Genomic DNA, 25,497 nt, shown 5'->3' with positions numbered 1-25,497 from the left:
CTGGGGAATTCCAGGTTTGCTGTCCACCTCTTGGCCTGTGAGTGTCCTAACAGAACAGGGGCAGTAGGACATTTGAGCAGCGTTTCCCGACAGTATTAAATGTGAACGGACTGGCAGTGTTTGGCACACAGTAGATCTTTGAGATCTCTTCAAGTCTGACTCTTTCGGCACCTCCAAGCCCTGGAGAGGGGTGACTGGAGTGGTGGGCCTCAACTAATGACCACTAGGGAGGAGTTTGGAGCCTGGGGAGGTGCTACATTCCAGCAATTCAGTCAAGGGTTTTCAGATGGACAGAGATGGCTGATGTCTGGTGACATGGAGGTGTCTGCCAGGATTCAAGCCCCCAACCATGGTTGAACCTTACCCCACCTGTGTAGGTGTGGTGTTGGCAACGAGAGAAACTCTGCACAGCAAGAACATCACCCCCATGGTCCTCTACTCTGGTGGTCAAAGGTGACACTTTTCTCCACCCTGAGAAGTCAGGGCAGTTTCAGGAGAGGCGGGGAAAACCTGCTGGACAGGGTGGCCAAAGGCCGAACCGGTTGGACAGGAGTTCAATCTCCCCCCTCAGCAACCCGACAAAACAGGGCTGAAGAGACAGCTCAGTGGTGCAGACAAGTGTTAGTTATGTCAGCACTGGAAACTAAGACAATGGGGACCTACGAAGAGAGCTGGACAAACACAACATTTTATTCTTTAATTTAATGTAATTTGTGGTGCCGTGTAGAGCACTGAGGGTGACCATACACACGCTACCACTGAGCTATGACCCTGGGGCCCCAAAAGCAATTATTTACAGCATAAACTACAAAGCCATGTCCTTCAGTGCAGGCCTGTGCAGAGTGGAGGACATCGTGGAAGGCAGTGTGTGGCTTCTGGCCTCCGACTCCACTCACGGCCCTAGCGTCATTGGATGGGGGCAGGCAGCTTTGAACAAGATGAAAAACACAAACTTCCTCTGGCTCCTGGATAAGCAGGTCCTTCTATGTATAGTATTCCTGGCTCAAGGCTGTTGCTTCTCCCAGACTCCTGGGCCTTCTCCAGAACTGGCCTGAGTGCAGCTGAGAGTCCTCTGAGAGGCCCAGAGATCTGTCTCCTGAGACAGAGTAAGTATGCCCAGGAAGAGGTAGAAAGATTCTGGTCCCCAAGTTTTCCCAGGTCTGGCTTCTGTCTTAAGACAGAACCTGGTGAGACTGGCAAGAGTCCCAGGCTCAGAGAGGCTGGGTTGTGTGATTATAGACCAGGTGCTCTGTGTCCTCAGTGGTGGAAACAGTGGAGCTGGCTGGTGTGGGAGGTGGTTGGTGCAGGGGGCTGTGGAAGTTCTTTTTTTGGTTCTTGAAGAAACAGTAGCCCAGGATGGTCAAGACCACTATGATGCAGACGGCCAGCAATACAGCAATAGCTACCTCCACAGAGCCTGGGGGAAGAAGGGCAGAATGAGGTGTTCCTGAGGCCTACCTAGTCTGACGCCCACCACACTCACTCTGTGGAATGGACAAAGACCATGGATGCCCTGTATAGAAGCAGATGAACACCCGACTTAGACCTCCAGAAAAGCTGCTTCCGAAAGCCCAGAGGGGCTCTGACACCTGACACTTGGCAGGCAAGTCACTGTTCCTCTCCTTTACCCATGTCAGGCCTCACTACTCAGCGGTGCACCTCGGGATCCTCTCAGCATGGCTGGGCATTCACAAGCAATCCCATGCTGCCAGTTCCTGAATCGACATCTAGGTATCCACCTGGTGACAGGACAGACTAGGCTTACCTGCACTGGGAACGGAGCTTTCCCTCCGAAGACCGAACACATCCTTCTCTACAAAGTGACACAGAGAAAGCAGTTGGCAAGTCCTTAGACTCAGCTGTTCCAGTGCCACAGCCCCCTGCCACCCTCTGCCACAACCATCAAAGTCACTTATAGAGGAGGGACTAGTCTGGGCCTAGCCAGATCTTCCTCTTCACCCCACCACTGCTCCACTCTGCTCACTGGAGATGCCACGACAGGACTCAAGACACTGCTGTTCCTTCTCAAAGTTGTTCTTGTTCCCGTAGCAACCACCATAGGTGAAGCGGGCACAGCGTTCACTGAATGGGTTGTAATACCAGCGTGGGATGTTCTCCTTGCAAAATCCAGTGTCTGGCAGCTCTGCACAGTACCCTGTCGTAAGGGAACAGGCAAAGGGGTGGTGAGCCCAAGGAGCCACCCTGCTGCCACCCTTCAGGCCCTACATGACTATCACTCAGCACCCCCTGTGCCAGGATGAGGGCAGATGTGGCTTCACTAAAGGCAAGAGAGACGAACTGGATAATGACCTTAAGCACTAAGAGAACTACTACTTAGACCGTTTTAAAGATACGCTTGGTTATGTTATTTATTTACTTATGTGCATGTGCACATGGAGGTCAGAGGACAACTACCGGAGTTGCTTTTCAGCAGAAGGGATTCCAAGGATCAAACTCAGGGCATCAGGCTTAGAAGCAAGTGCCTATATCGCCATTTAAAAAAAAAACAAACAAAAAAAAAAAACCCAAAACATCTTGTTGGCCACATAGTTTTCTTTTTCAATGTAACTTTTCTGTGTCAAGGTCTCTGATTCCTACCACCCAGTGGGCTTCAGGCAAGAAAGAATAACTGGCTTAAGCAGGGGTTCTCAACCTTTGGGGGGATGACCTTTCACCTAAAACCACTGGAAAACAGATGTTTATGTTATGATTCATAATAGTAGCAAAATTAGCTATGAAGTAGCAATGAATAACTTTATGGTTGGAGGTCCCTACAACATGAAGAACTGTATTAGAGGGTTGTAGCAACAGGAAGGTTGACAACCACTGTTGTTGTTGTTGGTGTTTTTTTGTTTTTATTTGTTTGTTACTTTGAGGTAGACTTTCTCTGTGTGGCCCTAACTGTCCTGGCACTCACCCTATAGACAAACAGGCCTTGAACTTGGAGATCTGCCTGGGATTAAAGGCATGCACCGCCATGCCCAGCCAATTTTTTTCTTTAATAGAGACTCTCACTGTGTATCGCAGGCTAGCACTGAGAAGCTGATCTTGAACTTCTGATCTTCCTGCCATAAGCCATCATCACCAGACCATTATCTTTATTTTTAGTACATGTTACATTTGCATGATGGGTAGTTGGGTTTTTTTCCCCTCTCAATCCTCAGAGGTGGTGGGACACGATCCCATTCCTTGCGATGCTAGGTGGGAGGTTTTCAGTGTGTCAAGTCATGGTGGCTTTCCATGCATGACAACACTATAAAATTTCCTGAAGACATATGATTTAGTGATATGTTCCACAAATCTACAGTAATGGGAAAAATCAGGCACCCAGTGACGAGTGGTGTATGGAAAATGAGCTAAGAGAGCTCAGAAGGCCCTGCCTCTGGGTGTCCACAGCCTGTATATAGCAAACCCCCGGGAAACTGCCGGTCGGACGGAGTGGGGACAGCAGTGCCAGAACCTGTTTTGACCCAGAGGAACAGGGAATCTCTCACCTTTGTCACTGAGGAAGTGGATACTCTGAAGTTCATCAAAGCCGCTGCTATCTGCAGAGGTGAAAGCACAGAGGCTAGGGCCAATCACGGGGACCCAGAGGTGTGAGGGAGAGCACTTAGGGTGTCCCCACACCCCTGCCCTATATCCTGTTCCCCAGCTCACATTTTTCACAAGTGGCCTCATCGGAGCCATCAGGGCAGTCAGGCGTGTCATCACACTCCAGGAAGCCGTCGATACAGCAGCCATTGCTGCACTGGAACTGCGTGCTATGGCAGCTGCCGGTGCACACTGGATGGGGGTGAGGTGATGCTCAGGCACAGAGTGTGTGAGAAGGGACCATCATCTACCTGGGCCTCCCCACGAGCCTACTGTTCACCAACCCAGCTCCCCCATCTGTAAACTGGGCCGATCCTGACAGGAAGCTGATGAGGTGGAAGGCTCAGATGTTTGGATACCGAGGTGGTGGGAGCTGAGTAAATGCAGGCTTTACAGGGGCATGGTTATCATGTGAGCTGAAGACCAAGACATGGGGGAGGAAATAAGGAAAGAAAAGTAAAACGCACCTGGATGATGCCTTTTAGGTGAGATTCCTAGGGGGAAAAAACAGAGGAATAATAGGGGGCATGGATAATAGTAGTAGTAGTAGTAGTAGTAGTAGTAGTAATAATAATAATAATAATAATAATAATAATAATAATAATAATAATAATAATAATAATAATAAGGATGATGGGAAGTCCACTTCCCTGGCCAGAAAAACTACCCACCCTGGGCAAAGTCACCTGAGCTCTAAAGCTGCCTCACATCTTGTGAGACCCACCTTTCACATCCTTGCAGGCTAGCATGCACTCTTCCTCACGAAGGTAGTTGTTCTTGTTGCCTAGGCAACCTCCAAAAGTGAAACTTTTGCAGATCTGTTCCTTGGGGTCATAGTACCAGCGTGGGAAGGAGCCCCGGCAGCGGCCCACCTTGTAGGATGCGAGGCAATAATCTAGACAGAGGAGAACTTGTGTATTAGGACTAGAGGGTCATCAGTGGGGTCAGGGGAGCTCCAGGCACCTCGTGTCCTCCCCCAGTCACCTTCCGTCTGCTCGGCAGTTAGCACGGTGATAGTCAGGTTGACTGTTTCCTCTAGCTGGTCTGAGTCGGTTCTTGTCAGTTGGAACAGGTAGGTTCCCTCCTTAAGTCCCCACAGCTCAACTTCTTCTGGATGGTTTCTCTATACACAACACTGGTCATGAGGCTTGGCCACTTCCTGATGTTGTCTGACAACCACAGGTCCTCACGGCCATGCCCCACTACCCTCAGGAGAGCACACAGACTGGCTATCAAAGGAATCCTGCTCTCTTCTCTAGTCAACACCAAATGAGCCAGCGGTTGGCCTACGGCCCCTGAAGGAGTCCTAGGAGGCTGTGGGGAAGGCCGGGAATCTCAGTGTCTCACCTTAACACTGACATCTTGGTCACCTTGCAGTAGATGCCAGTCTGTGTTGTCTGCATCTCTCAGTACCAGGGGCTTCTGCAGCTGCACCTTCAAGTCTATGCCCATCCAGATTCGAGGGATCCGGGAACCTGAGAGAAATGGAAGTAAAATTAACCATCGTTAGACTAAGGCTCTCTTGGTAAACGAGAGGGGTGGTGGCCAACCTAGGACTCAGTGGCCTGCATAGGCACAAGGAGGGCTCTCAACAAAGCCAGAACCTTGCCCTCTCTGCAGCTGCATTATGAGTAGCTGCATTATGAGTGGCTGAAGCAAGTAACTGAGTGCTATGTGCTAGATTATCTAATCCCATTTAGGGGGAAAAAAATCTGCCGGTGTGCGTGCACACTGGGTCGGGGGATGAGTCTGTTCTTATTTTCCACAATAAGCAGGTGACTACTTGAAAAAGTTAAAGCAACAATTTCTTCTAAAGCCAATCAAAACAGCACGTGATAAAAAAGCCATCTTTCCTCTGGGGCTCCAGGTCTAGCTCCGTGGGTGGGCTGCTTGCTTAGCACTGGCATTCAGCAGGGTGAGATTCCCTAGTGCTAAATAAAATAGTGGTGGCACAGGCCTGCAATTCCTGCAGTCAGAAGGTGAGGCCGGAGGTTCAGAAGGTTGTCCTAGGATAACAGAAAGTCTGAACTCAGCCTAGGATGGATAAGACGACCCTTTGACAAACAGATAGGCATACAGGTACTTATGGGTGGAATGGTCCTGGGAGATGGCTCAGTGGTTAAGAACACTGGCTCTTGGGTTGGGGATTTAGCTCAGTGGTAGAGCGCTTGCCTAGCAAGCTCAAGGCCCTGGGTTCGGTCCCCAGCTCCGAAAAAAAGAAAACAAAAAACAAAAAACAAAAAACACTGGCTCTTGTCCCACACAACAGCTCAGAACCATCCATAAGTTGCAGGTTTTCTGATGCCCTCTTCTGGCCTCCATGGGCACCAGGCACATAAGTCGTACAGGGTGCCTCTGCCATCAACTTCGAGGAATTTCCAAGAGCCATACTCTTCCCGGACTTGACAGTTTGAGGCTTCCTTCACCTGAGAGCTAGGGGTCTGTCCTGTCAGAGAGATAAGCTCAGAAATGGACTCCTGCTAAAACTGGGGTGGACGCCCCCCATCCTTGCACCCACAGAATCTCTAGAACCCATGAATATGGCCTTATTTGGAAGGAGTCTTTGCATAACTGATGGCGTAAAGGACTTCTAGGACATTACCCGGGATAACTGACATTGTAAAAAACCCAAGTGGCACAGCGCTGAGCTATCCACTCACATGAGCAAGGCCCTCCATCTCGCCAGGGTTAGGACAGTGCCAAGCAGAATAGGACACGAGAACAAGGATGGGGAGAATGCTCTATTACTAAAGTGTTCCCTTGCAAGCATAAAGACTTGAGTTCAATTCCCAGAACCCATATAAAAAAGCTGGATGAAATGTCATGCACTTACAGTCTAGTGCTGGCTGGGGAGACAAAGACAGGAGGATATCTGGGGAACATTGGCTGGCCAGCCTAGCCTACTTGGTAAATTCCAGACCAGTGAGAAATCCATCCTCAGACAAAAACTAAAAGGTGGATAGCACTGAGGACGCCTGAGATTGTCCTCTGACCTTCACACACACATCCATACACAAATATGTACATCCACACACACATTCCATGCACAAATGTCTGGTCCACACACACCGCAAAAAGCAAGAGATGGAGAAGCTGGCCCCGGGGGCACCCATTTCCAATCTTTGCACTTGAGAGCCTGAGACAAGAGAATAATGAAATTTGGACCAGTTTTTCTATGCATGTTAGCTTTCACTACACAGCAAGATCCTGTCTCAAAACCAAAACCAAACCAAAAACACAAAAAAGGAAAAATATGCCCTGTCCATGTGCACAAGCCCACATTCATACGTACAGACACAATTATTTGTATTTGAGCCAGGGTCTCACTGTGCATCCCTGGCTGGCCTAGAATCCACTACAGAGACTGGCCTTGAATTCACAGAAATAGACCACCTCTACTTCCCATGTGCCACCACAATTGGTTATGCAAATTAAAAAACAAAGACCCAGAATCATGAGGTGATATGAGGGAGGAGACGGTGGCAGGGTGGGGTGTCAGAGGAAGGGTAAGCTCTCAACAGAAGGCAAGGCAGATTTTGTTTTCACTTTTTTTCTTGATTATGGGGAACGGGGTGTTTGTAAACTGTGCTGAAGAGTTGGCTCAGTTAGTAAGGTGTCTGTCATGAAAGCAGGAGGTTCTGAGTTCAAATCCTCAGTGTGAAAAGAGGCAGGTGGATCTATCTCTGTGAGTCTAAGGCCAGTTTAGGCTGTGTAGTGAGATCTTGTCTCAAAAAGCAAAACGAACAAATAATTCTTTATTTATTAAGTTACAAATAAAGGAATAATTAAGGGAAGTACTTGATATCCACCACATGCAGGTGTACATGTGAACCTAACTACACACGTGTGCACATACATTCCACACATGCACACACACTAAAGCAATAATGACAACGAAGAGAATTAAAGTGAAAAGGAACTAGGAATCTGCAGAGCTGCTTCTGTGGACAGTAAGGAGGCCAGACTGAGACAAACCTCGAGGTTTTCTAAACACTAAGTCAGAGTGCTTGGATACACCAGGAGCACAGTCAAACAGCGATACAGGAAGAGACCGGACAGTGAAAGTGAGCGGTGGAGTGGAGTTATGGGAGCCTGGCTACCCTAGTCCTTGACGTCCGTAATGCACATGAGGTCCAAGATGTGGGAGGGACCTGGGGTAGCCTTGCCCTGGGCATCAGCATTTAAATATCTGATTGAAAGAGTTTTTATAAAGAAGGCTGACAGGTGGACAAGGGCAAGAGGTTCAGGATCGATGTAACAGGAGAGGTCTGAGTCACAGGGTAGCCAGGGGAAGTAAAGAAAGATCAGAGAAACACCTGTAAGCAGACACTCCCAGCTTCTCTTGAAAGGCTCTGGGAAAGGGGAAGGAAGACAGAGGGCTAAGCAGAAGAGAAACCAGACTAAGAAAGAAGTGTGCTCCATCCACAGAAAAGCTGAATCTAAGCCACGCTGCACACATACTGGCTCAGAGGGAGATGAGTGTGGGTGTTCCAGTGAGGCCAGGGCTGGAGACAGACGTGGGGACATACTAATTTAGGGGCTGTAGTGAGCGTGTGCCGGACACTGGGGCAGGCTACATCAGGCATTAGTTAGCATGGGTGGGTAGAATTCAGACTAACCTTCCGTCCTATCCTAAAAAAAAGAAAAAAAGCAGGATAAAAAACAGGGAAAAGGGGGCTGGGGATTTAGCTCAGTGGTAGAGCGCTTACCTAGGAAGCGCAAGGCCCTGGGTTCGGTCCCCAGCTCCGAAAAAAAAAAAAAAAAAAAAGAACCAAAAAAAAAAAAAAAACAGGGAAAAGAAGGTCAGCTTTTGTGAGATGTGAAAATTTGGTAAAATAAACTCTGGGCAGGAGGTGTAGTTCTGTGGCAGAGTGGCAGAGTGCTCTGGCTTGCACAAGGCCTGGGCTCGAACCCACTGGGATCAGTCTTGCCCCTACTTATACGTCACCCATGGCTGCTTTTCCATCGCCACAGTGTATGGCACAGAAGGCCTAAAATATTTACCATCAAGACCACTTCCCTTTGTAACCTGCAGGTTCACTCTCACTGGATGAGAAAATTTGACACACGAGAGGTATGGCTGGGTTTTTATCTAACATAAGTGCTGGGAACTGAACTCTGGCGTCGTGATTCAGTTTTTAAGTGTTAAAAGTGAGATTTGAACCCAGGGCTGTCTCTCTTCATGGCTCACACTCTTATCTAAAATGCCACTTTCGAGCCAGTAAGACGGCTCAGCAGGGGAAGGTAAATGCCACCAAGCTTGACCTGAGCTTGATCCCCAGGATCCACACAGCGAAGAGAACAGATCCTGTACATTACCCTCTGACCTCTATGAGGAGAAAGCACACCTTGACAAATAACCAAAGAAATGCAAAACCAAACCAAACCAACAACACACCAAACATCCCCAGCGTTCCTTAGAGTAAAGGCATGTCTTCACTAGAGTGGGAAAGGGGTGGAGAGGAGAGAATCTCTTAAAGACAGTATTTTCCTCTCTCTCTGATTTAGACAGAGTCTCACTATGTAACCTGACCTGAAACTTACTGTGTGGTCCAGTCTGGCTTTCAGACTTGAATGCCTCAGCCTCCCCAGAGCTGAGATTCGAACCATCATGTCAGGTGGAAGTATTTAAATTCATCTCCTTCCTAAACTTTGCCTTAGGGTTTATTAGTATTACCTTACATTTGTTTGTTTAGTATGTATGTATATGCTGTGTATGTGTTGTGGGCAGGGGCATGCCAAGGCATGTGTGTGGAGGTCAGCATATGGCGGTCAGTTTCCACCCTCTACCAAGTAGGCACTGGAGATCAAACTCAGGTTGCCAGTCTTGGTGGCAAGCACCTTTACCCACTCAGCCATCTTGGCAGCCTGGTTTTATTGTTGTTCAAACAGCATCACAGTATTCAATTAAAAGATGTGCTGACATACATGAAAGTTGTTTCCAGTTCTTCATTATTATAAATAATACTGGGGAGCTATTGCACAAATGTATACATTAAGCCTACAATGTATATATTAAGCCTACAATAGAATTGTATCAAGGGTGGCTCTACAGAGGGTTATGTGGCATGTAAGAGTGCTCAAAGAGCAACAAGATAAGGCCAGCTGTAGGGGCTGAGTCATAGAGATGAGAAGACTATGTGACAGGGTAATGGACAGGAGAGACAAGGTTTCACAGGGACTCAGGGAGAAGTCAGGGTTGGCGGGCCTAGTGTCATAGGTCTGTAATTCCAATTACTGGAAAGACAGGCAGAAGGATCTAAGTTCAAGAACTATGTGGGCTACAGAGCTAGTTCAATGTCTGCCTAGTGGGAACCCCATCTCAAAGTTTTGCAAAAAGGGCCAGGGGTGTGGCTTGGTCGTGGGTCCTTGCTTAGTATGTGAGGTTAGATTCAGGGTAAAAGAAACAAAGAAAAAAAGGGGTCAAAGAGAAAGCAGGGAACAAGGACACAAAAAACGGGGCTGGGGATTTAGCTCAGTGGTAGAGCGCTTACCTAGGAAGTGCAAGGCCCTGGGTTGGGTCCCCAGCTCCGGAAAAAAAGAACCAAAAAAAAAAAAAAAAAAAAAAAAAGAAGGAGGACACAAAAAGGTAGGGAAGCAAGACGGCAAAAGAAGAACAGAAAGTGGTTGCTTGGAAACAGTGCTGCCAGTGGCTGGGCAGTATTGACCAGACCCTGGGCGATAAGCCTAGATCAGGCGGAACCAAATGACAGGCAGGCATCAGACTCTGAATGAGGAACAGCTTCCCCCACCCCACCCAGCGCATATCTGCTTGCCCCAAGACCAAGGGGCAAATGCCCCACCCTACCTACCACTCCCTTCTTCCTATCCTAGAGAGAGCAAAGGGCTGGAATCACAATAAAACCAGGCCTCAGGACATATCCAGGGAACTGCAGGCTCCTCCTCCTAGGTCACCAGGCCATGGTGAGGGGACACAGGTACAGGGGAGAGAAGGACAAGTTACTGGCCTGGAGTCTTCTTGCCTGGCCTAGCCACAAGCTGGGAAAAGGGATTCAAGCCACCCATTCTGGGATGGATTCGTTCAACCAACAGCTTAGGTTTCCTGACACATCCCCTCTAATCTCTTGGCTGACAGCAGAGCCACTGACAAGCAGCTCCTGGACCTCCTAAAGTATCCCTGAGCCTGCAATGGCCTGAAGTGCACACAACACCCGAGCCCTACCCAGCTCCTCAAATGTTCCAGGAAATCCCCATTCTAGCCCATCTCACGCCAAATGGAGCACTCTTGGGATTTCCGAAAGAGGAAGGCTGGCCCTAGGACTAAGTAGCCCAGGTCCAGAGACTCAGACCACAACCAATAGGAGTCATCACCACCTACTATAATGCTGTTTCCTTGTAGAACAGGCTCCAAACCTAACCAAGTAAGACACTATGGACCAACCTACCTCACAGACAGCATCCTCCACCTTCCAGAATCCTCACCTCAAGTCTTCCCAGAGATCAAGAGAGAAGAGCAGACCCTTGGTCTACAATAGGTACTAGCTCAGAAAACAAGCCTGGAGAGAAAGGTGTCTGTTGTGTTAACCCTATCCTGTTCCCTGCACTCCACACTTTGGTTCTATTAGCTGCTGGGTTACCATCCATTTGAGGGCTAGTGTTCTACTAGAAAGGTGGTCCTATGTGAAACACAACAGTACTTCTGGAGTAGGCCCCTGAGGTGAGGTCTAGGCTTACCATTTAGGGATGTTATCCTGGGCAAACAACTTTTTTCATTTCTTTTCATCTCTCTCTCTCTCTCTCTCTCTCTCTCTCTCTCTCTCTCTCTCTTTTCCAGAACCCCATCATCTCTCTTTTTTTAAACAGGGTTTCTCTGTGTTGCCCTGGATGTCCTGGAACTCACTCTGTAAACCAGGCTGGCCTTGGACTCAGAAATCTGCCTGCCTCTGCCTCCAAAGTGTTGGAGTTAAAGATGTGCACCACTATACCGGCAAATAATTTAACAGAGGAGGCTGTTTCCTACTACTCTAAAGAGCAGGTACAAGTAGCACCTCTTCCAGAGAGTGGGGACAGCGGGGACCTGCACAATGAGTAAAATGTGAAGAGGCAGCAGAAGTTATAACTGTGACCCACCCCTGTCCCAAACCCGGCAAACCGAATGGGCAGAGAGAATGACCAGGCTGGTGCAGCCCTGCTCACAGTCTACTGCCCAGTCAGCCAGTCAGTCCTAAGACTAAAGAGGAGGATCCTCGATCCCCACTTTGCCTCCTCTCGGGAGTAAACAAGGTGAACAGACAGCCAGGCCTACCATAGCCCAAGCAGGTACAGCCCTACTTGGCTCACGTGGACAGGCACACACACCTGCTGGGGCAGCTGACATCCCTCACCTACCAGATACACATACCAGCAAGTTGACTCACCCCAACAGCCCTCCTCACCCCTCACCAGAGAGCTTCTAGGAGACTGGACCCACAACACAGTCCCCCTCCCTCAGGAAAACCTTTGCCTGCGTTTGTCTGTATTGTCTGGGGCCTGGTTATATCATTGGTTCACCTGCAAAAGGCCAATCTATTCCCCGGGCAGAGCCACTAATCTGTCCCTTATCCAGCACGGGAGGAGACCCATGGACAGGCTCATTCTGTTAAGGCCTCAAACAGCCCACGGCAAGGCTTGGTCAGGGTGCCTTTCTTTTTTTTTTTTTTTTTTTTTTTTGGTTCTTTTTTTTCGGAGCTGGGGACCGAACCCAGGGCCTTGCGCTTCCTAGGCAAGCGCTCTACCATTGAGCTAAATCCCCAGCCCCTAGGGTGTCTTTCTAGTCACTTGGGCGCATCAACATTCCCTGACTCGGCCTATCAGGGACAGAGGTAGTGAAACCTAGAAAGTCACATCAATTCTCCCATAGGCACAGCCCGTCTGTAATCAACTCTGAACACCCTGACTTCAGGAGCCAGAACCTGGACCCTGAGAAGCTGTCCCTCTCCAATCCCCCATTCCCTTTGTTTACTAAATACTGCCTACTTCAAAGGCAGTCGACAAAGGAAGGGCTCTCCTCCCTAACTCCTTTTTGCCAAGTCTCCATAACCTGCCTATCCGTTCAGGCCAGCAACCTTCCTCACCTCCAAAGCCTCGAGTTCGCAGCTCGCGGTAGGAGTTGTAAAGATCTTGGGTAAGATAGTTGATGAAGCCGTCCTTCGGAGCGAATTTGCACACGAAGTTCTGCTCATACAGGCAGTTCATGAGGAAGCAGGCAGAGATGGCGTCCTCGCCTCCGTCCGGCTGCAGCTCCACCAGCGCCAGGTTACAGTTTTGGGTGGTGCAGCAGGCACGCACGCAGTCCCAGCCGCGGTGCACCGTCGGGGAACCCAGGAAGGTGGCCCCGTTGCTGACTGAAGCTTCGGTGTCCAACACAAAAGCCGGCACCCCGCTGGTAAAGCGGTTCAAGCAGGCGGCTCCCCCGGAAAACTCAGGGGGTGCGGACGGCAGCTCGGTCTCAGTGCCCTGGAGACCAAGCGCGCAAAGGAGCCATACGCAGACCGTAGAGATGCTGGCCTGCGCCAGGCGGCGGGCCGCCATCGTGCTCCCAGGGGCCGTCGCCCTCCTCCCCAAGGCGGGAGTCACCTTCACAGTGCGGGCCTCTGGGTTCCGAGGGTGCTTGTGACCTGAGAGGGGAGGAGACACAAGAGACGCACCTGATCAGCTCGGGTAGTGGCGCGGGGCACTGGGAACGAGCAGGCGCACGCGGGCCTATCCGTCCACGCACACTCGAACCCGACGTCGGGCAGAGCACCGCTCGGGAGCTCGCGTACCCCAACACAGAGCGGATGTCCGCCAAACACGCTCGGACCCCGCTGGGCCTCCGCCTACCGTCCGCCCAGGCTACCTGCGCAGGTGAACGGGGTGGGCCCGCCGAAGATCCCGCCCGGCTTCCGCTCGGCTCTGGGTGCGCGGACGATTGGCTGCCTCTTCCCCGCTCCCTAGTTTCTGGTGAAACTGAGTCAGAGCGCGGGGCGGGACTGGCATTAACCCCTGCGCCGCCGGCCCCGCCCACACCGGGCGCGCTCCCACCCCTCCTGCCCAGCAGAACTTCCGGCTGGACCCGCCCGGCCACTCCGCCACCCCAGACCCAGCCGCAGCGCCGGTGGTATCCGGACGCCCAGCGGCGTGGGTGAGGCTCGCGTGCCCTGGAGGCGGCTCTACACTGGCTCCACCGAGTCCAGCCACTCGTTGGGTCTCAGAACACCAGAAGTGCATCCCGAAAGCCCACAATGGGCCACGACGCCACTGCAAGGTGGCGCAGGTGCGGCAGCCTCCGGCCTTCCTATCCGGTTAGAGCCCGCATTCCTTGCCCTTGGCTAGAGGCGTTTGGGAAGGGGTTGGAAGAGAAATGTCGGGGAAAGCTTATGCAAACGATTTCGCTGTCTGTGGCCTGCCCTTGAGACACTATTTCCAGTTTTCCAGTGAGAAGAGAGCCCCGAAGTTGGGTAGGCTGAATTTGTGAAAACCAGCTCCTGGGATGCGTGCTTCACTGGTGCAGTTCAGGACAGCCCTTCCTTCTGCGGTAGTTGGCCAACAGGTGATTCCTGGTATCCTGGCTTCCCTGTTTCACCCATAGGAGTTCATTCCCTTTTGTTTGGGCCTCTCCCTCATTTGTATTAACATTTCCTTTTGAACTCTTCTCCCTTTATTGGTAAGTTGCCCCCTTTCCTGAATCTCAGGTTTACTCTCCCATCCCAAGGGGAACTCCCCATGAGTAGTGGACCACTCTCTTCCCCATAAATTCCCGTTTTGGACACCTGGAGGCTCCAGCTCACTGAAGGGTTGAGTTAATATCTCACAAACAGGGGACACCTTCATGCCAAGTTCATCGCTTTTCCTAAGTGAAAAGCACGGCGTCCTTTCTTCACATCCCAGATGTCTATAAGCATCTACATTCATTAGTCCTGTTTCCTTTCAAATTAACTTATTTCTGAGACAAGGCCTTGAAAGGCATCTCTGGTCCTGGCCTCAAAGTCACATTCTTCTGCATTATTTCCTAGTGTTTTGATTACAGAGATGAATTACTGTATCTGGCAGAATTTGTCCTATTTTGCCCTCCCCCCACTCCCTGCCACCCCCTCAGGAGAAATGGATTAGCAGTTCAGAGCAATTGCTACTCTTGTAGAGGACTGAAGTTCAATTCCCAGCATCCACATCTCAAGGCTCACAGCCTCCTGCAACTCCAGCTCTAAGGGGTCTGAAACCCTCTTCTGGCCTCCTCAAACACCTGTGAAAATGTGGTTTTTATTCACACACACACACACACACACACACACACACACACACACACACACACATAAATATGTATTTTTAAAGATGAAACATTTGGCCTGGTGATGGTGGTGGTGGTGGTGGTGGTGACAGTGGAGGTACAGAATCTCCTAAGTTCGAGTCCTGCCTGGGTCTACAGAGTCCAGTACAACCAGGGTTACATGGAGAAACCCAGTCTCAAAAAACCAAAACAACAACAAAGATTCTAAAAACTGTACCATGTATGAGTGCCTGTATGTTGAGTACCTGTGTGCACCCCCTGTTTGTCTCATGCCTGTTGAAACCAGAAGAGGACATTTGGATCCTTCTAGAACTGGAGTAACAGGGTTATAAACTTCTACATGAGGACTGGGAATAGAATCAAGGTTCTTGAAGAAAGAGTCTATGTCTTTTCATATTGTTTTAACCTCCCCCAACTATGAAAACAATTTCCCCATTGCTCACCCAAAGTAGTTTCATGGGTAGATCTTGGAGCCAAGGATCACTTTCCTTTACCAATTGCAAGTCCTCCAGCTACTCACATTACAGATACCAGGAGCAGAAACTAGTGGGTGTCAAGCACTCTCTGGATATTCTGGGGTTCCATTGGCATAGCAATGCTCATAAGCTCAGGAAGAAAGGTGACTGTGCAGTTCCGGGGAAGAAAGACTTCTGTCACAGTTTGATTCCTACCTCCCCAATAGCTTATACATAAGAAAGTACTAGGGCTGGGGATTTAGCTCAGTGGTAGAGCGCTTACCTAGGAAGCGCAAGGCCCTGGGTTCGGTCCCAGCTCCGAAAAAAAGAACAAAAAAAAAAAAAAAAAGAAAGTAGTACTAACACAGGAGCATATCACCTTCTCATAATACCACATTGCCAAAAGTTTATGATTACATTCATCATGCACATGGCATTAAAAATACCTATATTTAAAGCTGGGCGTGGTGATGCATGCTTGTAATCCAAGCATCTGATAGCAGCAGACAGGAAGATCAGGAGTTCAAAGCCACTCTTGGTTAAAAAGTCAAGTTTGAGTCCAGCTGAGACTGAAAGAGAGCCTGCTCCACAGACGGGGGGTGGGGAGAATAAGCACTTGTATTTGATCTTGAGATGAAACTCTCGCTGGTAGAGCACTTGCTTTATGTGCACAAAATCTCGAGTTTGGTTCTTCAGCACTGCACAGATAAACACATTTATCGGGCACTGAAAACGTCCAAAGTGAGTTGCTAAGCACTTGCCACAAATTACCCAATGGAATCTGACCAAGCCAAGGAAGTAGGTTCTGTTTTTTTTCCACTGCACTGATGAACAAACAGACAGGTGAGCTAACACGTTGGGTCACAGAGTGGGGCTTGACTCCAAGGCAGGCCAGCTTCCCTGCTTCAGTACCTAACCCCTGGGCTTTAGTGTGTAACTGCCATTCTGACTTCATCTGGAAATTCCACTCTTACTTCAGATTCACTGTGCCATTGAATAAAAAGTCATTTTCAAGTGATGAGCAGCTTTTTCTTTTCTTTTGTGATGCCTATTACTGTGGTTTCAATACTGTTTGGTTCCCATGTTGAAATTTGCTATTGCGGTGGTGTCCAGAGGTGGGGCCTTTTAGTGGTAATTAGATCATTAAAAAGGAACTGGGTTAATCCTTGAAGGACTGGATGAGTTAACATGAGAACAGGTTATAGTGTGAGGCTGCCCCCTGCGCTTTTCCTCTTCTGTGCACACTTGTTCACCCTTCTGCTTCTCCATTGTTGTTAGGACCTTGTGTCAGGCCTGCTAGATGTAAATGTCTTGGATGTGCAGTCTCTGGAAGCTATTGCTGAAGTTAATATCCAGTGTCTTCTTCATTTACTTGCTGCCTTATTTTGAATTCCCCGCCCCTACCTCACCCCCACCCCTGCCTACCCTTGTGTGTGTGCAGAGGAAGGAGGGTGCATACATGCACACATTCCTGTGGAGGCTCACATTTGATGTCAGGAATCATGTGCCACCACTCTTGTACCTTACCCACTGAGACAGGGTTTCTCACCTTGCTAGTCAGCTCACTCTGGGGATCCGCTCTGTCTCCTCCCAGGAGTCCAGTCAAGCTATCTGGCCCATCCCACACTTGGGTTTCTGAGGATCCAAATTCTGTCTTGTACATTTGCATAGGAAATGTTTTAACTACTGATCCATCTCTATCCTTTGACCTTGTATTTTGAGTCTCACAGAACCTGGAGCTCACAGATTTAAGTGGCTAGCAAGCCCCAGGGGGACCTCCTGACTCCATCTTCCAACTGCTAGAATTTCAGGTCTGTGCCTCCATGCAAGACTCCTCTTCCTAGCTTTAAAAATAGGTTCCAGATTCCCTTAAAAGAGCATGGATGTCCATAGTAAAGACAAGAACACAAGATACCATCATTCATTCCTTTTACATTCTCTCCTGCTCTCTCTGCACAGCCTCTTTGCAACTGTCTATGGCCCTTGGGTTCATCCACCTGGCTTCTGGGACTGATTTAACTACAGAGCGTGTCAATAATAATTGAAACAGAAGACTAGCATTATTACAAAGTAAAACTGACCTTTTTATTGTTGTTTTGATACAGAGTCTCATGTGGCTGAGGATAGCCCTGACTAACCTGCCTGCTGGCACCTTACAAGGTCTGGGATTACATTGTATCCCAGCTCCCTTTCAAAAAAATATTTATTTAATTGAGCCAGCCAATGGTGGCAGTTGCTTTTATTTAAAGCACTGGCAAGGCAGAGGCAAACAGATCTCTGTGAGCATAAGACCAGCCTAGCCGACATAGTGAGTTCCTAGACAGCCAGGACTACATAGAGAGTTTTATTTTTTGTCTCAAAAAAATAAAACTTTCATTGATTTTTATGTGTATGTCTGTTTTGTCTGTATGTATTAATGTTCATGACACTCATGCCAGCAGAGGGTGTCAGGCTCCCTGGACTGGAGTTATGAACAGTTATGAATTATCATTTGGGTGCTAGGAACTGAGCCACCTCTTCATCCCCCCACCCCGTCCCATCCAGCTTCCTTTTAAAAATCTTTCAGAGGTAGAGTCTTGCTTAAATTTTCTTAATGATCTAGGTGTAGTTATGCAGGCCAATAAACCCAGCTCTCTGCTACAGAATGATTTCAAAACCTGTCTTAATTTTTTAGTGATCCAACTAAAAGCCCATTAATTCTCTTGATTAGTGTAGAAACAAGGTATGTATGTTTTCATGTGTACGGATTAGCAAGTGCACATTCACACGTCTGGAGGCCAGGGGACAGTGGTTCCCCAGATATTGTCCACTTTTTATTTTGAGATAGGGTCTTTCACAGGCCTGAAACTCACTTAGTAGGCTAGACTAACTAGCCATAGAATCCCAGAAATCTATTTGTCTCCACCCTTGGTTTAGTGTGTGTGTGTGTGTATGTGTGTGTGTGTGTGTGTGTGTGTGTGTGTGTGTGCGAGAGAGAGAGAGAGAGAGAGAGAGAGAGAGAGAGAGAGAGAGAGAGCGAGCTTTGGTAGTTTTTACATAGGATCTCATGTAGCTCAGACAAGCCTCAATGCTTTGAACTTGCTAAATAAGGAAAATGAGCTTTTTAAAAAAAAATTCATCTTTTTTTATTTTATTTAATCAATTTTTTACACTCCAGATTTTATCCCAGTTCACCGTCTGACTGTTTGATATCTCAGACTTCCTCGACTAGCCTTAAAAAAATTATTTAGTTTATTTTTGAATACACTGTAGCTGTCCTTTCAAAAAAATTTTTTATTTATTTATGTGAGCACACTGTGGCTGTCTTCAGACACACCAGAAGAGGGCAATGGATCCCATTACAGATGGTTGTGAGCCACCATGTGGTTGCTGGGATTTGAACTCAGGACCGCTGGAAGGGCACTCAGTGTGCTTAACCGCTGAGCCATCTCTTCAGCTGGAAAGACCAGCATTGAACTGCTGATCCTCCTGCCTCCACCTCCCAAGTGTTGGAATTATAGGCATGTGCTGCTGGTCCAATTAAGGATTTTTGATAATAAATTATGGGGGAAATAATGCAATATTTTTCAAAATTATACCGTGTGTTAAGTACTTTTCCGTCACTATGATAAAACCTAACCAGAGACATCTTCTAGAAGGGAGAATTTATTTGACCATACGGATCTAGAGGAATGAGAGTCCATCATAGTTTGGGGGCAGAGCAACAAGCAACAGGCGTGGACGTAGGAGTAGGAATCTGACATCTTCAAGCACAAGCAAGAAGCAGAGAGAGCCAACTGGAAGCTGGGAGGGCTAGGTACTCTCAAAGCCCCCAGTGACATACTTCTTCTAGCAAGGCCACACCTCCTCAACCTCAGTGAGTTTTAGGTCAGCCTCCAAAAATAACACCCCCCACTAGTTATATATTATATATGCATAGACGACATCATGTGGAAGTAGAGAAGTAGAAAGTAGATTAGGTTGCTTTTCGAGGGACTGGCAGAAAAGGTGAGAGAAAGGGGAGCGTATGGAGGAGTGAATGTGGTCAAAGAACATGATGTGTTTAAATGAAAATGTCATTACACAACCATCATTATGTTTGATGAATGCACTCTAATAAAAATAAAAGACCTTTGACTTTAAAACAAGGAGCTTGGGAGATGGCTCAGCAGTTCACATTGCATACTGTGTTTGCAAAGGACCAGCATTGGTTCCCATCCCCTGCATTGGTAGCTTACAACTCCCTGTAACTTCAGCTCCAGAGAGCGCTGGCTTCTGGGACACTTGTATTTGTGTACACCTATACCCACACACTGGTACACACATACACATAATTAAAAATAAAAATAAAATCTTTTTTAAAATCCCAGCAGGAGGATTGTAAGTTCAGGGCCACTTTGGGTAAGTAGCATGTCTGGGACTTACTGGCCAGTTAGCCTAGCATAATGGATGAGCTCCAAGCCAATACAGGACCTTGTCTTAAAGGAGGTGGATGGTGTTCCTGAGGATTATATCTGCGATGATGCTTCCTCTCTGCAAGTGTACACACACACACACACACACACACACACACACACAGAGAGAGAGAGAGAGAGAGAGAGAGAGAGAGAGAGAGAGAGAGAGAGAGAACACACACTCAAAACAAATTCCACCACCACCAAAAGAGGGAAGGGGGTGTTGGGGATTTAGCTCAGTGGTAGAGCACTTGCCTAGCAAGCACAAAGCCCTGAGTTCAGTCCCCGGCTCCGAAAAAAAGAAAAGGAAAAAAAAAAAAAAAAAAAAAAAAAGAGGGAAGAGGGCTGGGACGTAGCTCAGTTAATAAAATGCTTCCCTACATGGAGAAAGCCTGGGCTTCAGTCCCAGTGCACATAAACCAGGCATGGCTAATGGCTATGCATACGTGTAATCAAGACAGTGGGAGTGAAGCAGAAAGATCAGAAATTCAGGGGTGTCCTGGACAATGCAGGGAGTTTGAAGCCCATCTGGGATACATGAGACCCTGACTTTAATAGAATGTTTAAAATATTCCAGCCAGGCATAATAGTCTGTACTTTTAATCTCAACCCACAGGCAGGTCTCTATCAATCCCAAACCAGCCTGTTTTATATAGTGAACTCTGGAATAGACAAGGCTATATAGTGAGACCTTGTTCAACCCCTCTCCCTAAAAAAAACAAAAAACTAATAAAATATTCCAAATAATTGTGTACTTTCAAAGATGTACTTATTTTATTTTATGTGTATGAATTTTTTCTTTTTTTTTTTTTTCGGAGCTGGGGACCGAACCCAGGGCCTTGCGCTTGCTAGGCAAGCACTCTACCACTGAGCTAAATCCCCAACCCCCTGTATGAATGTTTTATCTGCATGTATGTACATATACATTTGTGCCTGGTGCCCACAGAAGTCCCAAGAAGGTGTCAGATCCCTTTGATTTGCAGCTACAGATGGTTGTGAAGCCACCATGTGGGTGCTGGGAATTGAACCTTGGTATTCTGCAAGAACAGACAGTGCTCTTAACCTCTGAGCCATCTCTCTAGCTCACCCCACCCCTAGCTGATTTTTTGTCGTTGTTTGTTTTTTGTTTTTCTCTGAGGCAGGATTTTGTGGAACAGCCCTGGGTGTCCTAGAACTTACTTTGTAGACCAGGTTGGCCTCGAACTCAAAGATGTACACCTGCCTGTACTTCCCGAGTGCAGGGATTAAAGGTGTGCACCACCACTGCCTGGCCTGATTTTTTTTTAAGAGCTGTTTGATTACAGGGCAAGAGGTCCTTGGGCTGGGCAGTAAGTGGAATGTTATTTGCAGCATAAGGAAATGTGTTATGTTGTCATCTTGTAAAACAGTCTCACTGTATAGCCAGGCTGGTTCTGAACTCACATGGATCCTCTGCCTCAGCCTTCTGTGTGCTGGAGATTACAGATGTGTCCCACAGTGCCCATGTGATGGTTTGAAAGGCCCTCAGAGGCTCATACTTGGTCCCCAGCTGGTAGAACTGTTTGGGAAGGATTGAGAAGTGTGGTCTTGTTGGGGAGGTGTGTCACTGGGGTGGGTGTTGTGGTTCAGGAGACTTGCACCACCCCTGGTGTGTCTCCCTCTGCCCCCTACTTTGGAATCAGTGTGAGTCCTCAGCCTTTCTGCCTGTCACACGTGTGCTCCGCCATCATGGACTCTACGAAAACATAATTCCAGTTAAATACTTCCTCCCCACCACCATCCCCAAACTCTAGCCCCAGGCAGGTTTCTCTGTGTATCCCTGGCTGTCCTGGAACTCACTTTGCAGATCCTCTGGCCTCAAACTCAGATATCTGCCTGCCTTTGCTTCCTGAGCGCTGGGACTAAAGGCATGCCACCAGGGTGGCTTTAAATGCTTCCTTTTATAAATTGCCTTGTTTATGATGCTTGGCACGGCCATAGAATAGTAACTAAGACACCATCTTAGAAAAGTTACTATAACATATTTATTTTATAATTAAGCTTCTGTAATGGAGAAGGAGAGGGCATGTAAGAACACGCAGGGACTGCGAATGTGGCCCAGAGATGTTTGCCTGGAATGTGTGATGCAGGCAAGGCTCAGTCCCCAGTACTGGACAGGGGAGGGGAGATTCCAGGCAGCCTGGCTCTGCTGGGCTCTGTCTGCTGCCCATTTTGAGCCTGTGCCAGGCCAGGAAATCATGACAGTTCTCCCTCTGCCAGTCTGGAATCTTCCTTGTCTCCCTTTGGCACTGAACTTCACAGTGTCCATGCTGCAAGTTCACATAGAATCTCACCATCCCCATCTTAAAAACAAAGAAAGACTTGGAGAAGCCCCATGCATGAGTCCGGGATGTCCTGTGCAGGTGTCTATGAGGTTTGATCATTGGTGTGTTTTAATCTGTTACTAAATTCTTTTAAATATTAGCTCCCAACTAGTTCTTCAGTCTCCTCCCCCTCCTTCCTTCTTCCTCTTCCTCCCCCTCCTTCCTTCTTCCTCTTCCTCTCCCTCCTTCCTTCTTCCTCTTCCTTTCCCTCCTTCCTTCTTCCTCTTCCTTTCCCTCCTTCCTTCTTCCTCTTCCTTTCCCTCCTTCCTTCTTCCTCTTCCTCTTCCTCCTTCTCTCCCTCCTTCTGATAGGCTTTCATACTTTTAGCCCAAGCAGTTCCAGAGTGCACTATGTGCTCAGGCTAGCTTTAAGCGCGTAGCAATCCTCCTGCCTCATTTTCCCAAGTACCCGGATTATAGGTATTAGCCACCACGCCTGGCTTTTTTAAAGACAAGATCTTGCTATGTAGCACAGGCTGGGTTTGAGTTCATAACCTTCTTTTTTTTTTTTAAAGGTTTATTCATTTATTATATATAAGTCCACTGTAACTGTCTTCAGATACACCAGACAAGGGCATCAGATCTCTTTACAGATGGCTGTGAGCCACCATGTGGTTGCTGGGAATTGAACTCAGGACCTCTGGAAGAGCAGACGGTGCTCTTAACCACTGAGCCATCTCTCCAGACCGAGTTCATAACCTTCTTGCTTCTGCTTCCTGGGTTCTAGGACTACATATGTGTGCCACCTCGCCCAGCACTGGCTGTTTCCTAAGGCTGTTCTCAGGAGCCGACATGCAGTAGTTGAAGTCAGTACCCTGAGTGCGGGGACATCATTAAGGCAGCGCTATGAGATCTAAAGAGAAGTTTATACAAAAATCAGGGACCAGGGTGTAGCTCTGTTGGTAGAGTGTTGCCTAATGTGCAAGAAGATGTGGACTGCATAAACCAGTGTGGGCCTAACCCTGAGACGTGAAGGCAGGAGGATCGGAAATCCAAGATAGGGCTGTAGAGATGGCTCAGTGTTGAGACCGTTCCACTCTTGGAGAAGACCAGAGTTCAGTTCCTAGCATCCATGTGGGGCTCGGTGATGGTTAGTTTTTTTAGTCAACACTCAGGTCGTTTGGAAAGGGGGCACCTCAATAAAGAAAATACTTCTATAAGATTGGCCTAGGCAAGCCAATGGGACTTTTGTTTTTATTAATGATTTGTGGGGGAGGCCCCAGCTCACTGTTGGTGGTGCCAGCGCTGGTGGTCTTAGATGGTATAAGAAAGCAGGTTGAGCAAGCCATGGGGAGCAACCCAGCAAGCAGGACTCCTCCAAGGCCCCTGTGTCGGCTCCTGCTTCTATGTTTCTAGCTTGGCTTCTTTTCACAGTGTAGCTATGTGTGAAATAGACCTTTTCCTCCCCAAGTTGCTTTGTGTTTATTACAGCAAAACAAAGTAAATTAAATATGGATTTTTTTGGTTGGGGAGAGAGAGAGAGAGAGAGAGAGAGAGAGAGAGAGAGAGAGAGAGAGAGGAGAAAGAGAATAGGGCTGACAAGATGGCTCAGGCTCAGTGTATAGAAGTGCTTACTATGCAAGCTTGGTGATTGAACTCAGTCCTTGAATCCCATATAAAAGCTGTCCCCAGTGCTACACATCTGCAGTCCCAGCACCCTTATCAGTGACTTAAAGGCAGAGGCAGGAGGATCACCCAGATCACAGTCCATCTAGTTGGGAGCACACAGTGTCACAGTAAGGGAGAGGCTGTTTCTGTCACACAGAGGGAGGAGAGCGCTGTCCTTTGACCCCACACATGTTCCATGGCATGTGCTTGCCTGCATTACACACAATAATAATAAGCATATGTTTTAAACTAACGTGTACAAGACCCAAGGTGCAACAGTTCTTGATCAGTGGTAGAGCTTCCTCAGCACATGCAGACACACACAACAGATAACACCACATAAAAGGACAATCATGGGGCTGGAGAGATGGCTCAGCGGTTAAGAGCACTGACTGCTCTTCCAGAGGTCCTGAGTTCAAATCCCAGCAACCACATGGTGGCTCACAACCATCTGTAATGAGATCTGACGCCCTCTTCTGGTGTGTCTGAAGACAGCTACAGTGTACTTATATAATAAATAAATCCTTAAAAAAAAAAAAAGAAAGAAAGAAAAAAAAAGGACAATCATTATCTCAAGAGAACTAAAGCCAAAACTGGTGGTAGGAGTTGGGGGTTACATCTGGAGAAAGGAGAAAAACTTTTTTTTTTTAATCTGTCTTTCCAAGCTATTCATTAAAAAGAAAAACAAGACAAAACAAACCACAAAAACCCTGTCTTCTCAAACATTATTTAAATAAATTTTGGGGGGGTTGGGGATTTAGCTCAGTGGTAGAGCGCTTGCCTAGCAAGCTCAAGGCCCTGGGTTCAGTCCTCAGCTCTGAAAAAAAAAAACTTTTTTTTTTTTTTTATAAAGGACTGAATAAGTGCAAGTACCTTTTTTTTCTTCTCTTTTCTTTCTTTCTTTCTTTCTTTCTTTCTTTCTTTCTTTCTTTCTTTCTTTCTTTCTTTTTTTTTTTTTTTTCTCAGAGCTGGGGACTGAACCCAAGGCTTTGTGCTTGCTAGGCAAGTGCTCTACCACTGAGCTAAATCCCCAACCCCTGTAAGTACCTTTTGATGGCAACCCATTTACCATCTGAGTCTTGACACCTAAGTGAAGTCAGGCCTGCAGGTATCTTATCAGGGAGAAGCTGAATCAGGGGGGGTCACATGACAGTAAACTTGGCTTCCGAGAATGAGAACGGGATGTAGGCCAGGCTGCATACATCTGCCTTTAACAATCACAGCAGCAGAGCCAATATCCAGACACACCCAGACATGGGGCGCAGGGCCCACAGGGTCAGAAGTAGCCATCTGCGAACTATATCCACTGGCTGATATTGCCCTCGGTGGTGCCTCACCCTGAGTAGGAATCCTGCAGGAACCGGAATTGTCCGACCACAGCCGCTCAGGCCTGCTGTGGACCACCTAGTTCCTAGAAGGTAAGATGCTGAGGGACTTCAGATGAGTGAGTCTGGTCATGGTCTAGAGTCTCCATGGAAGACAGGTGGGAGCCCCACACCCCGCAGGACTTAAAGGCGCCTTCCTTCCTTTTCTCAAGGCCTGCTAGCCTCTCGACCTTTGCTTGTTTGTGGTTTATGTTACTGTGGGCTCCGGCAGCTGCAGAACACAGGCTGGGATTTGGCTCTAAATGCCACGGGCTGGCAGAGAGACGCTAGGAGACTCATTCCCAGCACTAACTAAAGGCCTATTGATCTTTGACCCCTGCCCCTCCCAGGTACTTTGGCGCTCTTCCCACCTCTTTTCTTCCTTGTGGGCCTCTTCCTCCATTCTCTGAACCCTCATTTTCCTCCATGGTCTTGCCTG

At 48.0% G+C, this 25,497-nt stretch overlaps 1 protein-coding gene across 3 annotated transcripts; it reads right to left on the bottom strand.

The window, feature by feature from the left end:
- Nucleotides 1-672: 672 nt before the first annotated feature.
- Spint1 (serine peptidase inhibitor, Kunitz type 1) lies at nt 673-13,613 on the bottom strand. 3 transcript variants are annotated; one of them, XM_006234764.4, is made up of 11 exons: nt 13,356-13,613; nt 12,666-13,208; nt 4,939-5,066; nt 4,576-4,714; nt 4,316-4,486; nt 4,059-4,085; nt 3,658-3,783; nt 3,495-3,545; nt 1,985-2,155; nt 1,766-1,813; nt 688-1,417 (listed from the first exon to the last, which is right to left on the bottom strand). In XM_006234764.4, exons 2-11 carry the CDS (start codon nt 13,120-13,122, stop codon nt 1,212-1,214), a joined length of 1,524 nt encoding a protein of 507 aa, XP_006234826.1. In that variant the 5' UTR covers nt 13,123-13,208; nt 13,356-13,613; the 3' UTR covers nt 688-1,211. The 3 variants fall into 3 exon arrangements, with proteins under 3 accessions (NP_001004265.2, XP_006234826.1, XP_006234825.1); XM_006234763.4 differs by having other exon boundaries at nt 13,430-13,567; NM_001004265.2 differs by lacking the exon at nt 13,356-13,613 and having other exon boundaries at nt 673-1,417; nt 12,666-13,349.
- Between the last annotated feature and the right edge of the window lie 11,884 nt (nt 13,614-25,497).

This window comes from Rattus norvegicus, chromosome 3, assembly GCF_036323735.1.
Source record: "Rattus norvegicus strain BN/NHsdMcwi chromosome 3, GRCr8, whole genome shotgun sequence".
NCBI lineage: Eukaryota > Metazoa > Chordata > Mammalia > Rodentia > Muridae > Rattus > Rattus norvegicus.
This window is presented reverse-complemented; position numbering and strand designations above follow the sequence as displayed.

Excerpts from the sequence above, each read along its gene's own strand:
- Spint1 (XM_006234764.4), bottom strand. The coding sequence starts at position 13,122 with ATGGCGGCCCGCCGCCTGGCGCAGGCCAGCATCTCTACGGTCTGCGTA. Across the intron at positions 3,784-4,058 it reads ACCTAAAAGGCATCATCCAG|TGTGCACCGGCAGCTGCCAT; the intron begins GTGCGTTTTACT and ends ACCCCCATCCAG. Across the intron at positions 3,546-3,657 it reads TGAGGCCACTTGTGAAAAAT|ATAGCAGCGGCTTTGATGAA; the intron begins GTGAGCTGGGGA and ends TCACCTCTGCAG.